Source organism: Cotesia glomerata, linkage group LG2, assembly GCF_020080835.1.
Source record: "Cotesia glomerata isolate CgM1 linkage group LG2, MPM_Cglom_v2.3, whole genome shotgun sequence".
Lineage (NCBI taxonomy): Eukaryota > Metazoa > Arthropoda > Insecta > Hymenoptera > Braconidae > Cotesia > Cotesia glomerata.
The window spans coordinates 9,799,231-9,815,632 of NC_058159.1; the positions used below are offsets into that span (position 1 = coordinate 9,799,231).

A 16,402-nucleotide genomic window follows, 5' to 3' on the forward strand; every position below is an offset into this window, starting at 1 on the left:
ATCTGTTCAAGTGTAATAAAATGATATTTTAAATAGATACTCGTGAATAGATTGAAGTTATTTAATTTTTCAATTCAAAATTTATTTTCATTCAACCCAACTTCATCTTCATCATGATTTTGTTTTTACTTTTCTTTTTTATTTTACGTTAAATAAAGTCTGATTTATGATCCCGCATCCGTACATATAAGTCGGAAACGAATCCCTTCGCAGCTCTTTGCTCATCTTATCGTTTCAACGTCTTATCCTGTATCCAAACAACAAAAAAACATTACTAATACACGAAAATGAGAATTTCCATTCATATTTCATTTTATTTTTTTCGATTTATTCTATGTTTTATTGTTAGATCGATGTATAAATGTTTAATATTGAATAAAAGAAAAATATTAAATGTCAAAATATATCGGGTGAGTTCTATACATGTATCGTAATAATAGATTAAAAAAGTTGAAATGGTATTTTTTACGATCTTCGGTCTGATACTTATAAACGATAAAAACACTTCCATTTATAGCCACTTCTATTATCAAAATTGTTTACTTTGAAGGACATTAATATTGATTTATAAAATCGCCGTATGCATTATTTAATTATTTAAAAAACACCTTGTTTTTATTTTAATTGACATTATTAAAATGTGCTAGTTGCAATCGAATATGTCATTACAATTAATGAAATTACAAATATAATGTAAATAATAAAAAGTTAATTACTTTGGTATTTGATGAATCGATTGAATTACTCTCGCTTTGATACCTGCATAATTCCATGTAATCATTGAATTGGTAAGCATTGTCAATTTACAGATATAATATCTTAAGCCTACATTTAAAAAAAAAAAGTATTCAACAAAAATTATTTTGAAAAAAAAGAATGAAAAATGATTGGTCTTGCTTGAAGATTTTATTCCCTTGGAGTCTAAATTCTTGGATAAAGACCTTGATATCTTCGATAGACAACTTGAATGAGTTTTGATTCATAAAATTAGTAAAAACAAGATGATTTGTTGACAATGCTGTCATTTATCGTCAGAATAATAAAAACTTCAAGAATTATGAATAAATGAATTTAAGGCGTTGCTTTGTCATCACCATCATCATCATCGGAATTAAAAAGCCCATTTGTTAAAGCAACAGCATTATGAGCACTAATCAATAATTCATGGAATTAATCAGCAGCTGAGCGAAATATTCAGGCTCAGACTCAGCCAAATTTATCTCATATAAATTTTCCTAGGATCGATTGACAAAATACCTAATTTTGATACCCTACCTCGTGTACAGTCAAAGCTGGATAAAATATCAAAGTATATGCGCAGACAAGAGATAAGTAAAAATCAAGAATTATATGTAGTAAAATAAATCCGGTATTCATATTGGAAAAAAGAAATATAATATAATAAAAGATATTGAATACAAAAATAAAATATAGATTGAAATGTTTTACTTTTATTTCAGAGCTTTAGAGTCAATTTCGAAAGAAAAAAAAACAAGGCTTAGTTGCAGCTTTATAAACCTGAATCTCAAAGCTTTAATTGAAATAGCGATAAGATGTTTAAAGATAAAAGAAATTAACATTTTTCACGTAACGGCAAGGTTTTATTTTTTAAAAGTGTAGTCATAGCGTGTACTTTTAAGACAGGTTCACATCCGGGACACAGATTCAGATTAAATTTTCACATATTCTCATATCATCCCTCTAATTTTTTTTTTATTACATTTCTATGCTTCTTTATTTCTTACTTTCTTTCCTTCCTTCCTTCTATCCTTCCTTCCTTAGTTTTCAAATCTCACAGCCGTCACTTTTTCCAGCCGACAGAACCTCAACTTCAATTTCTCACTCATTTTTTTTTTATTTATTACTTTTTTATCTACTTTGCTTTACTTTATTCAAATCGATAATCAAAAATAGTTGTATCTTCTAGTTTTAATTAGCTAAATGTTCTCTTTTGAAATATTTCATTGTTTTATTTATTGAACAACAAATTTATAAACGTATGTCGCGTCTATGCATCTATTTTTAACAGTATGTTAATTGATTTTATTTTAGCATATTCAATTAACTAATTTATTTTTACTCAAATCAATTTAATTGAATAATAATAATAATAATAATTCAGTAGTTAATGATTAATTCAACTGTAATGATAAATGTTTACTCGTTTAATTAGCAATTGCTTATAACTCTATCTATAAAACAATAAGAATAATTGATGAGTTATTGCTGTAGACCGTCTCGTTAATGATTCATTAATAGAGATTGAAATAGTCAGTCATTTGCGGTTAACTCAAAGTGAAATGAAACATTAATTTACATTTGTTAGATATTAAACTTGTTCAAGACTAATGAAGCTTTTGAAGTGATAAATTCAATTTAAATAGATATGACATAGTACAAATTACACAGTTGAATAAACTTTCAAAGCATTTAAGAAAAAAATTTTGTAACGCGATCATCGATGTCTTCATTTGTGGACATAAACTAGAGATGTGCGGTTAACCGAATATCACATGCAGGTGTTTACCCGCAAGGGACAGTCGACCTATTGACTAAATGACTCACCCCCCACTAGTTTTAATGTCCAAATTATCTAATAAAAACTGCTATATAGCTTTTTGACAGATCTAACGACTTCTTTTTATCACTTCCGACTATTTTAACGAGTTAAAGATAACCACCTTGACTGTCAAAAAGTTATTCGTACAACTTGCAAAATAATAAGAGGAAAGAATTATTTTTAGTTTAGTTTCTTTTTAGAGAATTTCAATAAGTTGATTAAAGATAATACTTTTAAATCAAGTCATAATAGTATTTGTTAGCATTTTTTGATTCAAGAATATTTCTCTTGAATTATTTTCTTTTTTTTTATTAGTTTAGGTTGTATCCATATATATATACAAAAAAAAATTAACTTGATTTGAGAGAGAGTCCGGAACAAAATAAAACAATTTGAAGAATTTGATTGTCTTGCATCATGCAGAAATATTTCTTAATTCAATAATTTTTTTGCTTTTCATTTGATTTCTGTTGAATAAATTTTGTTATAAGTATATAAATTGATACTGCTTAATAATTCCGCAATCAAATGAAAATGTGCAGGCATCAAAACAAGATTAATTCAGTCGTTTTATCAGTGAAATTAAAAAAAAAATAGTTCAGTTTTATGTCAAACAAAAAAATTTTAGAGCTTCGCAGTTGCATTTCTTTTATCAAGCTAATAAAAACTTGTTATGCTTATTTAAAATAGTAACATATAACTTTATATACCTTTTACGAACCCGGAGAAAATATTACGAATACTGTTGTTTGTATAGGTTTATAAAATATCGTTTTATATGATTATTACAACGAATACTTAAAATTATGAAGTTGATGTGCATAATTTTTGGGAAAATTTCTCATAATTAGAGATTTTCAATACAATATGATAGAAACTATTTTCAGTAAATGTTTTGATCGTTCTCATATATATAAATTTGTTTTCATATACAGAGTAGGTGTGTATATCTACTTTTTCTCACTCTTTAATGTTTTAAGCACCCTTCTAACGAGATCTACTCGATTGCATCATTATGAATATTCAAAAATAAAAAGAGTATATTATGATCATAATTCAAGACGAAAATAAATAGTAAAAATTATCAAGCTAGTGTTCATTTTTCAGAAACAAAAAAAAAGAAAAAAGTGCAATTTAAAGTAATATTTGAATATAATAGAGAAAAGTTTAACTTTGTTCAAGGTTTCTTTTGTAATAAAACTTTACTTTTCTCTCTGTCTTTCATTTTTTTTTCTTTACGATATGGAAAAGATTAAATAGACTAGATCTAATTAATGACAGTGTCAACCCAATTAGGAAGCTTTTAAGTTACCAAGGCAGACATTTTTTCTGATTTTGTAGAATTATTTTCTTTTAACTGAAACAGGTAATTTAAATTAGAAGAAAAGTAATTATTTGAAATAACATGTAAAATCAAAAGTGCAAATTAATAAGCGTGTCCAGCATACGAAAATCTCTTGTTGAATTTAAAATTATATGAAATCAGGTTTTCTTTTCATTCATTCAACACAAAAAAATTATAAAAAATATATGTTGATGCCTATAAAAACTACTTTCTCCAATTCGTATTGTAAATAAAAAAAAAAAAAGTGGAATATTTACTTGTGAAAGTAAAATTGTTCTTTATTCAAGTATTCACAAGAGTCACAATCATGGTTTCACTGGTTTTATTTTTGACAACATGAATAATTCATCATAAATGAATAATTGTATAAAATTTTGCATCAATATGAATTGAAAAGTCCAAAAAAGTTATTTAGTAATATCTACATTTTAAATGAATATAGAAGTAAAGATAGCAATTTCCAAATATATTGTAACAAGTTGAATGAAAAATCGAATAGTGTAGAAAAAAATCATTGTATCTAATTCCTCGAATATTGGATTTCCTGATAGTGGCAGATGAAGTTGGAGAGTCACTTTTTACCGTAGTGGTGAAAAAAGGAGTATAGATAAAAATAGAACTAAAAAGAACATATATCAAGTGATTGTGATAGAATTTGAATGTGCTGCATTAACGAGTTTATTTGCGACTGCATAATTGGGTCTCGTTGCCTTGAATTTACTTTAATTCCGAAAAAAAAACTCTAAAAAGAAAACATACAAATAGAAACGTCTGTTAATACACGCTGGTACATATCTATACTTTAAAAACCTCAGGATTAAACTCGTAGACACGTTATGTGACACGAAACTTTAAATTACAGCGAAAAAGTGGCAAGCACTTCTAAAAAGTATTTTAACTGCTTTCTGCTGCTTTAAGAATACTTGAGTATTTTAGTTTGAATCGAAAAGAAAAAACAAGAAAACATTGCCTTTTTACTAAAAAATTTTTATCTATATGATGACTTTAATTTTTCACTGTCTACAGTCCATATTTCTTCTTTTTTTTTCTAAGTTTTGAATAATAGCCTTAAATTGCACTTAAAGTTTCACTCAATCATGCTATAAAAAATCTTAACGCGAATTTTTATTTTTTATTAATCTTTATGTAATCCTTTTAATTTATAATTCAAAAATTTAATTCTTTTACATGACGTGAGTAAAAGCATTTAGGTCGCTTTGTTAGGGTAGAAGCATACATATCCAGTAGTACATACTCACGACATAGTCGTTACGGATCTTTTAATGAGAAAACCTCAACCTCTGATGGTAAAGGAAACGTATATAGAATAGAGAGCTAACCATACATATTCATGCAAGTGATGATTCAATTTTAAGGCGGGACATTGGTAACGACTTTAATTATTCCACTGCACATTTACGTGTATTTACTATCGTGTATTAGACACGTGCATTTATTTTCAAGACAGTAATCAACTAAATTCAAATTGATTACAGTAATAATTGTTCTAAAATATGATAACTTTTTTTTTCATACCATTTGTGTTCAAGTTTAAGAAAAATTTATTGAGATCACATATTGTTCAAACTTCAAACATTCAAATAAAGTTATTTCATCAATATTGATCTTAAATTTAAGTTTCTAACACTTTTATACTTTAACAACTTTTATTACGAATATTAAAATTCTAAAAGTTTTCTATAATAACTTTTCTAGTTATGAACATTTGAATACATTTAGTTTTATTAACAAATTATAAATTTATAGAGATGTCATTAAAGTGAAAATAATGAGTTAAATTATTCTCACGTTTTTTTTTTAAATTGAATAAAGTTGTAATGAATTTCCGTATTAAATATTATTTTTAATAATCAACAAATATAAAAAAAAAAATAATAGTTTGTAAGCGGAGTTCAGGCTATTTTTAACAATAAAATAAAAAAAGTATTCATTTTTGACCATATTTTTTTCAAAATATTCTATTTTTAGTTAACTCTACGAGACTTTCACTGGCAGTGCAATCCCATAAATTTCTTCTAAACAAATAAAACTTTCCAAAAAAATGTTCTGGCATTTATAAATTATTTATAAATCTACTTTCTAGCAGAGCGCGTTTTTAAAATTTTTTATTTGACAACGCGAAATTTGATTTTTAAATTTCCGTTTACCATACATACAGAAAAAGAATAGTACGGGTTTTCTCAATAAGTCCAAACAGAGAAACAAATAGAAACAGTTCTTGAGAAAAAAATATATGATTATCCAAAAAAAAAAAATTTCAAATAATTTTGTCTTTGATTCAAGAGACAAGAATTTTGAACTAAGAATATTATATTAAGAGTTTGATCATCTTGAAATAAGTAGAAAAACTAATAAATATTTCTTGGTTTAGGCAAATTTTATTGAACTGAAAAATTTTTCTTCTTGAGTCAAGACGATGTAGTGACTTTTCAAACAATTTTCTTGGTTCAAAATTTTTTTTCCTTATAATCGTCAATTTTCTTTTCAGTGTAACCAAAAAAAAAGTAGAAAATTTATGAATCTCATTTCTTTGCTCAGAATACTTTAATAATCTCCATTCATTTTAATGATATAAAATAACTTAACAATTTGTGAATACCAAGATAAAAATAAAAAAAAAATATTTCAATTTCCAGATACAAAACAACAAGAGATAAATATAAAAAGTACTTAGTGAATGAAACTGTTTTTATATGCGACAGTGTGAATGAGTGAGTGAACGGTTGGTTGCAGCTCACTGAATATAACACTAAATTAAGCTTTGAATACCTAACAAATTACCACACATATATATATATAGTATTAAATGAGCATAACAATAAATTCGATATTTATCACACATGTCATGATAATTACATAATTAGTATTAATGAATAAAATAATAAATTATGCATAATAACCCCGCAATATTAACATTACCAGGTTCAGCTGTAGCCATGATAGGGGCTAATTTGCGGTTCGGTATCGGTGCATCTGGTAATGTAACATCCAATGCGACAAAAGTATTCCAGTGTCATCCCGGAGGAGTGACCGAAGCAACTGTAATATTCAGTCTCGGAGCACTCGGAATGGGCGCCAATATAATACTTATGGCTCTGATACTTGCCAAGCGTCAGCTTAGGAGGTAATAAAAGCTCATAGCAATACTTAATGTCAATAAAAATTAAATTTATATTAAAAAAAAACTAAAAAATTTATTTTGAATTCATGAACAAAAAATTTTTTTTTTAAATTCAAAAATTGATATTTAAAAAAAAACACCCTTCTAAAAATTTCAGAATCTTTTAAGATGAGTACAGTGTATTATACAAAAAAAATTGAGCTAAAAATTTAACTTCGATCGTCATTTTTAACGATTTTCAAAAATTCAAAATTTGACAAATTTGGCATTTTTGAAAATTTTTTTCCAAAATATTTTTTTTTCAATAATTCTGAGTGTCCCCTTTTAAAAAAACAAAAGGCCGTTCCTATATCTACAATAGCGTTAATTAAATGTTAATTAAATGGGAAACTAAAATAAAAATACTGACCCCTTAGAGTTGAGCTATAGGGCTCATGTTTGGTGAGGATTTTTTTTATATCAAATAGAAACATTTGAGAAGGTAAGAGTTAAAAAAAAAAATTAAAAATTTTTTTTGAAGCACCCTATTGTATATATATATATATATATATATATATATATATATATATATATATATATATATATATATATATTTAGATATGGTTTATGAGAGTAGATGTAAGTCTACGCCATATTTATGTTGAGATCGGTTTTATGAAACAATTCTAATGCGGTCGACAGAGATGATAGAACATCTGATGTGACACAGAGGACTTGGATGCTGTCATAACCAAGCCATGGTCTTATACATAGATCCAAGTGACATGCATTCATTTTCCCTCTTCTATATGTCCTCTCCATTTCCATCCTCATCTCATACTCATTCCCATACAAATATGTGTTAACCGTAGTATGCATTTCAAGTAAGCTAGTATTTATCTATAAACAGTATGTATTTTTATTTGCACATCTTCGGCGTACTTTTTGTTACGTAACGTAAGACACAAACAAACAAAAAAAGAAAAGTATAACGATCTAAAATTGGCTTAATGTCGCGACGGCTCTTTTTATCACCTTTTTTGGGGACAAAACAACCATTAAGCTGATAGTGAGAAAAGCTAACTTTGGATGAACAAGCAAGCCAACTTTTTCCTTGTTGTTAGCATTTGATCAACTATTTCTGTTCTTTGGTTCTTAATTCTTGACCTTTGTCTCAAAAGTGTTTATTCCTCCTGGTAAGCCTTGTCCCAAATCGGAGAAAAAATATTATTGTACTTGGCAACGACTAATTGACAAGTAATAATATGCTCTCGAAAACATTGTCGAAATAGATGTTGCTATAAAAAATTATACTCTAGCAATATTTATGTTCATATTTTATTTTAGGTGGTCACAGGGATTATTATTCCATCAAGCAATGGTGGATTGTGCTAGAGCGGCAATATTATTGCCACTTGGATCAAGTATTTTGAATTGTCAGCCTGTCAACAAGTGTTCATTAGTTGAAACAGCATTTTTATTGCTCGTCACTGTTTCAACAGTCAACATGCTTACGACTGTTCTCAATGACAGTCCGGTTTTTCCGGAAAGCGACGAAGAAGCTGATTTAACAGCTCCGCTTCTCATGGATTCTCCGCAGGTTAAATAGTTTATTATTATTATTGAAACAAAAAAGTAGTTCATTAAGCAATCTGAATGATTACTTTAAATAAGATTATTATGATATTTCCTCTATCGCCAGCCATCTGTTGTTCGGGTAAATGCTGATGATAGATTGAGGTTTACTGATGCACGTAGTCTGACACCTGCGGTGCCAAATCCGCTTACTATGCAATCTATTTAATTTAACATCCCTCAGATAATGATAATATCATTAATAATAAAAAATTATGTTAATTTTATTAAAAATTCATTAAATAAAATTAGTTATCTTGTTTTACATCTAATTTCTCAATTTCTTAATTGATACGGAGTAACTTTGTTTATTTAATTAATTAATAAGGAATCGAAATGTTTCAAATGCTAACAAATTACAGTGATTGTTGAGAAAAATTCTCTGATAAAATTTAAATAATGACAAATAATTAATGAAAAAATATATTGCCCGTGCAAAAATAATTTTGTCTCATTATAAATTTCATTTTTGCACAATAAAAAATTTTTTGCGAAATTTAACACAAAAAAATATGGTAACGACCTTTTTTACACATACTTAGTGTCAATTCAACGCAATTTTCGTGTAGCGATTAAGTAACACAGTTCTATATTTAAAGTAACACAAATCTGTGTTGAAAATAATACGGCTTTGTGTTAGAGTAACATTGAAAAAATGTTACTTAAATATCGACGGATAAAATTGTTGTGTATTGAAAAACGAATCGATCGAATAACACAAACGATTGTGTTAAGTCAACACACTAAAATGTTAAAATTGAACACAAAAACTTTAACATTTCATGCAATGACGAAAAATGTTTTTACTGTGTGAATTTGTATTTTGAAACAAATATAACTATATCATGAATTTATCAAAAAACCATTTCAATATATTTACAAAAATGTATAAAATTTTCTTTTTGTTGCCAGTAAATGTTTTTCGCAACAATAATATCACTAAATGGAATTTTTTGCAGAAACAAATTTACGAATAGAGAGCATTTTAATATTCACTTTATTAGTTCGATATAAATTTCACATTTTTTTGGTGAGAATTAAAACAATTAAAACATTTTTGTAATAAATTCATTATAAAGTCATATTTATATCAAAATATGAATTTAAAAATGAAATTTATCAAGATCACGATATAACATTTTTAACTTCCCGCTAAGAAAATCGAAGATTTTCAAAAATCGGGAAGTTATTGTTTTCACCCCGTTTTGCAAAAATCGAGTTTTCATCTCGACGTTTTAAGGTCTCAGGAAGCTTCCTCAACTATCCCCGCGATGGTGTGTGTGTGTGTGTGTGTGTGTGTGTGTGTGTGTGTGTGTGTGTGTGTGTGTGTGTGTGTGTGTGTGTGTGTGTGTGTGTGTGTGTGTGTGTGTGTGTGTGTGTGTGTGTGTGTGTGTGTGAACCTCTTATAACTTTTGAACGGCTCGGCCGATCAGATCGAAATAGGTGGCGATCCAAAGAGTATCATTACCATTAAATTTCGTGAAAATTTGATTCGGTTCGCTAGATTTTGAGAAATCTCAAAAATAAATTTTTCAAAAAATCGTTTTTTTGGAATAACTTCTAAACGGCTTCACCGATCAATTCCAAAAATTAATCAGCTTTTAAGCTTAAAAAACCATGTCGATTGCCACCAGTCCCATCGAAATCGGTTGAATCGTTCGAGAGTTATCGAAAACGAAAAATTTCGAAAAAAGTGTTTTTTTCACATAACTTCGAGATTTCTTTTTGGATCATTTTTGAAGAAATAAAATAATTATTAGAGCCCAAAAATCACGTCGATCGCCACCAAGAACATGAAAATTGGTTGATTGGTTCGTGAGTTATCGTTGTCGAAAAAATTCGGAAAAACTGAATTTTTCAAATTTCTCTAAGATTTTCGGTTCGATCAGTTTGTGTTCAAAAGTTTATCATAGATTCTGAAAAAGTGCGTGGAATACTTCCAACCGCATGAAAATCGACTCAAAGAGCTCAAAAGCATAAAAAAGATATTTCTTTGAGCTCGGAGAGCTCAAAATAACACAAAAATTGTATTTTTGAGCTCGAAGAGCTCAGAAACGTCATAAGTGCAATTTCAAGCGTTTAGGTATGGAATTGGCGGGAAGTTGCAGGGATGGCCTTTAGGGTCAACGGTTTTCCAGATTTTTTTTTTGCACGGGTGATAATTTATTAATATTTCTGCAATGTTTCTGATCAATTATTATAAAATACCTACATAAATATTTTTAAATAAATTTTTTACAGTGTGTACTTTTTGGTACTTTTATGATATGGTTTGCCAGTATCACAATAAACCTCGGTCCAACTTTTCTGAGTGGTGCACTTGCTGCTAACACGGAAACTAGTCATAATGCACCGAGCTGCCCACTGGTACACGGCCCATTCCGACATTATATTTTAAATGTTCTCTGGATTGCTATAAATATTATATGCGTCGCACTAACATTATTTCATCTGAGAAAATTGCACAGAGATCTGACAAAAGCCAATGTTGAAGCCGTGAGTTTTATAATTCAAATTCACTAATTTTTATTCATTGGGGACGGACGAGTATTGTATTAATCAAGTTAAATATTACTGTTTGATTCAAAATTCAAAATTATTCAAACATTTATGAATAATTCGTAATTTTGATTTATTTGCACATCCCTGTGATTAATTTAGTTTTATCTCACGTAAATATATTTCTATTTTTGAGGTATTATTTACTGCTAAATATTTTATCGTTTAATCTTGAAATATATTGGTTTTAATAGAAGGGGGCAGATAAAATTTAAATATATTTAAATTTCTTGTATTTTCATCAGGTTCGGGTCGCCGGTCTTGTCACGACACTCGTCAATGTCACAGGCGGTCACGGTGGAACGAACGGAGTCGCAGACGGCGGAACCGCAGATCAGAGAAATGGCACAACTCCAAAGGTACCAAACAGAACGAAAATTTTTTAAATAAATATAAAAAGAAATCTGGTATCATTCGATTAAACATCGTAAATTTCAAAGGCCAATAAATTATTCCATATCATATTCTTTGCTTCTTATTCTTACGAATAATCGTGATAAAAATCTTATAAAATACGTGACTGGAATGATAATAAGTAATTCAGATTTAATCGACAAGAATATTCGACAAAGTGACATTTCGTAATATTTTTCAAGTGTCAAAGAAAAAAGAATACTTACACTGATAAAAAAAAATTTACTTGATTTAAAATCATCAAGTTTTTCAAAATTATCTTTTTAATTAAAGAATTTATCTCTTGAATCAAGTTAATTTTGTCAGTGTATTAAAAAATTTTGCTGTTACAGATTTATAATTAAATAAAAATAAATAAATAAATGTAAGCATATAATACCACTCGTACAAAGTTGAAGCATTAAACAATACTCTTTAATTAATGATGAGTCTCGTAATGAAAACTCCTAACAACATCATGAGTAAGTAAATCGACAGCGCGGCAATAGAGCAACGATGAAGTAGTCACGATAATTTCCAGTTCAGTGAATTACTAGACATTAGTGAAATAACTCAACAATAAAGCAAAACAAAAGAGTACAACTATCGATCGTTGAATTGTTTCAGAGAGGCGGTGCATTAGAGGAGCATCGGAAAATGAGAAATTATCTAAGGCGAATGGAACGTGAAGGAGTTCAAAGAGTCAAAATGTTCTTAGTCATAACAGCAGCATACGTTATTTTTTGGGGTCCTTTATTTTTTGTAACTCTAGTACATCACCCGGTGATTGGAAACACAACTGGATATGAAGTAATTTAAGTTGATAATTAATAATAATAATAATAAAAAATCATTTAAATTTCTTTTAATTGAAATTAAAATGCAATTTATTTAATAAAATCAACTTAAAAGTTGCCAAAATCTATTTCCCGCAAACTTTTTCTATTTTTATCCAAAGGTCACGCTACACATTGCCTACATTCATGCTTTTGTCAACCCCGCTTTGTTTCTAACTCTTCACCGAGGACTTCGCCAGGGTATTTCGGACGTATGCTGCGGTTGCTGTGAAAGTTTTGCACGATGGATTTTAGGATCGGCAATGAACACACCAATACAATCAGTACAACCACCAAGGTATGAAGCACCATTGAGTGTTCCATCAACCCTGAATCCACCACCACCCCCGCCACCACCGATATCAGCTACTACTGCTGCATCTTTGGATTTGAGCGATGTTGCTCTTTTGAAACCTCCATTGCCTCCAGCAGCTAAATATCTTCCGGTAAACATTTTTTTTCGTTTATACAATTGTATTATCATTGATATCTACTATCAAAAAAATTCTACAATTATTTTTTTAATTCCTGAAATAGAAATAATAAATAAATAGTCTTGTAATTATTACAGCAAGATGAGCCAATTACGATATCACCTGACCCATGGAGTGTTGTAATACCTCGACCCAAAAGCATTGTGAGCTTATATGAAGAAAAATTATCTAGAAGACCCAGCTTGGTGCTTCCAGTTATGAACGACATGACAACGGCAATTAGTCCGACAAGTAGTGATTTACCGAGTGATTAATATTACTACATAGATTAGACACTAAATTAATAAATTATAAAATTACAAAAAAAAATAAATGTAACAGTATTCCTGATAAATTTTCGAAATTAGTTGTCATCGATGCAGAATATTTTTTTACAATGTATTTAAATTATTAAAATATTTCTCTCATGCTATTTCTTCCATAATAAATAATAATCATAGAAAATAATTAATAAGAAAAATATTAAAATATAATCAATAATTGACCTAAAGTAACTAGTAATGAAGATTTGTGAAACTTTATTCCAAGACATGTCCTTACAGACTGATTTTTGAAACCTGCATTTAATTAATACACTTTTCTATCTAACTCATGTCATCTCTGTCTTTCATACTTCAATTTTTCGCAAAGTGTCTTTGTCTCATTGCTTTAAGAAGACACCGAATTTCATAAACGAATTTATTATCAACTAAGTTTAGAGTTTTTCTAAAACACATACTAAAAATAAAATGATCAATTATTTGTCAAGTTTTTAAATTAATGCTTAAAAATAGTATATTAATATCTTTTAGCGGCTCCGGATATTGACAGTAGATATTTAATAATTAATAAAATAGTTATTTAGTCAATAGCATGAAATTTAATTAATTCTTAGATCATTTTTATAAATAATTTAATGCTTCATGTAAATTTATACCATCAAAACTAATGTCCATTCAACTAAATATCGTATAGCTGTAATTATTTAATAATGATAAATTGAAAAATATATATACATATATGATAAATTTACATGCAAAAGGTAAAGCACAAAATCTAAATCTATACGAATAAAATAAAAAATAAATTCATATTAAAAGTTATTGTAAAATAATTTAACATTATTTTTGATTCTGCAATCATATCAACAATTTACAACCAAAAATTTTTTTATGATAATTTTTCAAAAAGTTTAATACCGTAAGACATTTAACTCGTATCCAAATTTTTATTATGCATCTGTTAGAAATGAAATTTAATTTCCTTATTATTGATTGTTATATTCTACAATTTACGTAATAAAATTTTAAATATTTATCAAATATCTTACATTATTAAACTTTTTGAATAATTTTAATAAAAAAATTGCTGTATGTACATATATATATATATATATATATATATATATATATATATATATATATATATATATATATATATATATATATATATATATATATATTATTTATGTAGAAAAAAAAAACGTTCATTAATAAGTGATTAAAATTTTTTTAAATTTATATAATATTTCAATAAATAAGAATCAAATAGACTTATTTATTAAATAAGTATATTCAATTAATAAATGATTTAAAAGTTTGAAGTAATTGCTCATTAAAGTATTCCGCCCACCGAAGTGTAATATGAAAGAAATTTTTTTAATTAGAATAAAAAAATTATGAAAATAAAATAGTTATTCATCTGCGTTTTTTCTCAGCACAAAAAAAAATCGTTCGTCGTTATATAAAACAAAAATTATCACGTCCAATTTAGAAGTGCACTTCCGAAATAAAAATCCGTTGGGTCCATTATAACTCGTAAGTTTATATAAAGTAAAGAAAACAAAAAAAAACAGTATGAGTCAATTTTTTTCGTCTTTTTTAGCTAAAAAAATATTTATGATCCGTATTAGATTCCCTAATCCTTCAAAAATAAAATCTAAGAATAACTTTAAAAATGAACTGTCATCTAACGCAAAAAATGTATAAAATATTTGTGTTATTTACGAGAAATGTACCGACTAAAAAAAGTTAATAACTATTTTATTGAAAAAAAAAAAAATCTATATATATATTTTTTTTAGGCACATGAATTTGTTAAAATAAATATTGTATTATAATTTTAACAATAAATAATCAACACATAATTAATAATCATCGCCTCGGTGGGTTAATCAGGCCAAAAAGTTTGAAATTTAATGATTTAAAAAGAGAAATTAATATAGTCTGATAAAAAAAATAAAATAAATATTTAAACAGAATAAAATAAAATAACCTGCGATTGAAAATTAATGCTACGTAATATGTGCCTAAATAATAAACAAAAAAAAAAAACTGTCTTCTGAATCTATAGAAGCAGGTAGAATAAAAAAAAATCATTTACGTTATTGTATTATCAACATAATAATTACGAATATATATAAGATCTGACTAAGAAGAAATATAAATACTAAGCAAACAAAAAATGAACTAAGAAAATAAGTAGTGTAAATATTCGTTAACGAAATATATATGTACACTGAAAGAGTATGTCAATAAAATATAAATATAATATGATAAAAAATTCTTCAGTGAACATAACTTTATTTCCTCTATTGATTTACTTGTAACTTAAAATAACAATGAATATTTATTTAGAATAAATTTAGTTTTCATCTAAACTTATAACTCACAAGTAAAATAGAAATTGAAAAAGATTTCTTGATAAATTATTTAGAGCTTAATAAATAAGTAAGGGAATTAGTATTTTATTCCAATAGCAATTATGTTCTAAGTTTGGTAGTTAATTTGATCAAGATAATTATTAGTGAATTAAGTTTTGATACTTAATTTTTAATAATTCATTTTAGATAAAATTTAGAGTCGTTATAACGACGTACTTTAAACTTGTTTTATATGGTATTAATTTAAAATTTATCCATCACCTATTAAAAAAAATATATATTTCAACTTACTTGTTCAAAGCCTCCGAGAATTTCTATTGTATCCATTGCTGAGTTGACGGCGATTGACTGCAATTTTTGTCCTGCTAGCTGAGCAAGTACACGAACAACACTACTTTTTCCGGTTCCAGATTCTCCAATCTATCAACAAATTCATTAAATTTATTAAATAATTAATATTTATTATTTATACTATTCATGATAAAAATTAAAAAAAAAACAATTTTCTATTTTTCAAATTAAAGTATAGAACATCATAATTTTTTTAACTAATAAAAAATAGTTAATAAATGAAATGAAAAAAAGTCTACTTACAAGAATAGGCATCCAATTCATTTTAACACACAAAGCAAGACTTTTCAGCACCGGAATTTGATTTCGAAGCACAAGTAAATTATGATCAACACAGTATGAATTTTCGCTCCGGGGTAAAATAATATTGTCAAAGTATAAATTTTCTTCATCAACATGTATGTAGGGTTGTTTGTTTATATAAGATTGCAATTGACACACATTACGGAATAATTCTCTTACCTAAA

The 16,402-nt window shown here is 27.2% G+C and overlaps 2 protein-coding genes across 7 annotated transcripts in view; one reads left to right on the top strand and one right to left on the bottom strand.

The window, feature by feature from the left end:
* Positions 1–13,320, top strand: part of LOC123258505 — a 46,665-nt gene extending 33,345 nt beyond the window's left edge. For all 5 annotated transcript variants that reach the window (XM_044718558.1, XM_044718560.1, XM_044718559.1 and 2 more), the window contains 7 exons: positions 6,849–7,050; positions 8,374–8,626; positions 10,903–11,157; positions 11,466–11,579; positions 12,241–12,423; positions 12,572–12,895; positions 13,021–13,320. In XM_044718558.1, coding sequence (XP_044574493.1) covers positions 6,849–7,050; positions 8,374–8,626; positions 10,903–11,157; positions 11,466–11,579; positions 12,241–12,423; positions 12,572–12,895; positions 13,021–13,197 — 1,508 coding nt within the window. In that variant the 3' untranslated portion in view covers positions 13,198–13,320. The remainder of the gene's footprint in view (positions 1–6,848; positions 7,051–8,373; positions 8,627–10,902; positions 11,158–11,465; positions 11,580–12,240; positions 12,424–12,571; positions 12,896–13,020) is intronic.
* Positions 1–16,402, bottom strand: part of LOC123258498 (midasin) — a 98,577-nt gene that overhangs the window by 75,877 nt on the left and 6,298 nt on the right. For both annotated transcript variants that reach the window (XM_044718542.1, XM_044718541.1), the window contains exons 4-5: positions 16,179–16,397; positions 15,876–16,004 (exon numbers count right to left, since the gene is read on the bottom strand). In XM_044718542.1, the coding sequence (XP_044574477.1) occupies positions 15,876–16,004; positions 16,179–16,397 (348 nt within the window). The remainder of the gene's footprint in view (positions 1–15,875; positions 16,005–16,178; positions 16,398–16,402) is intronic.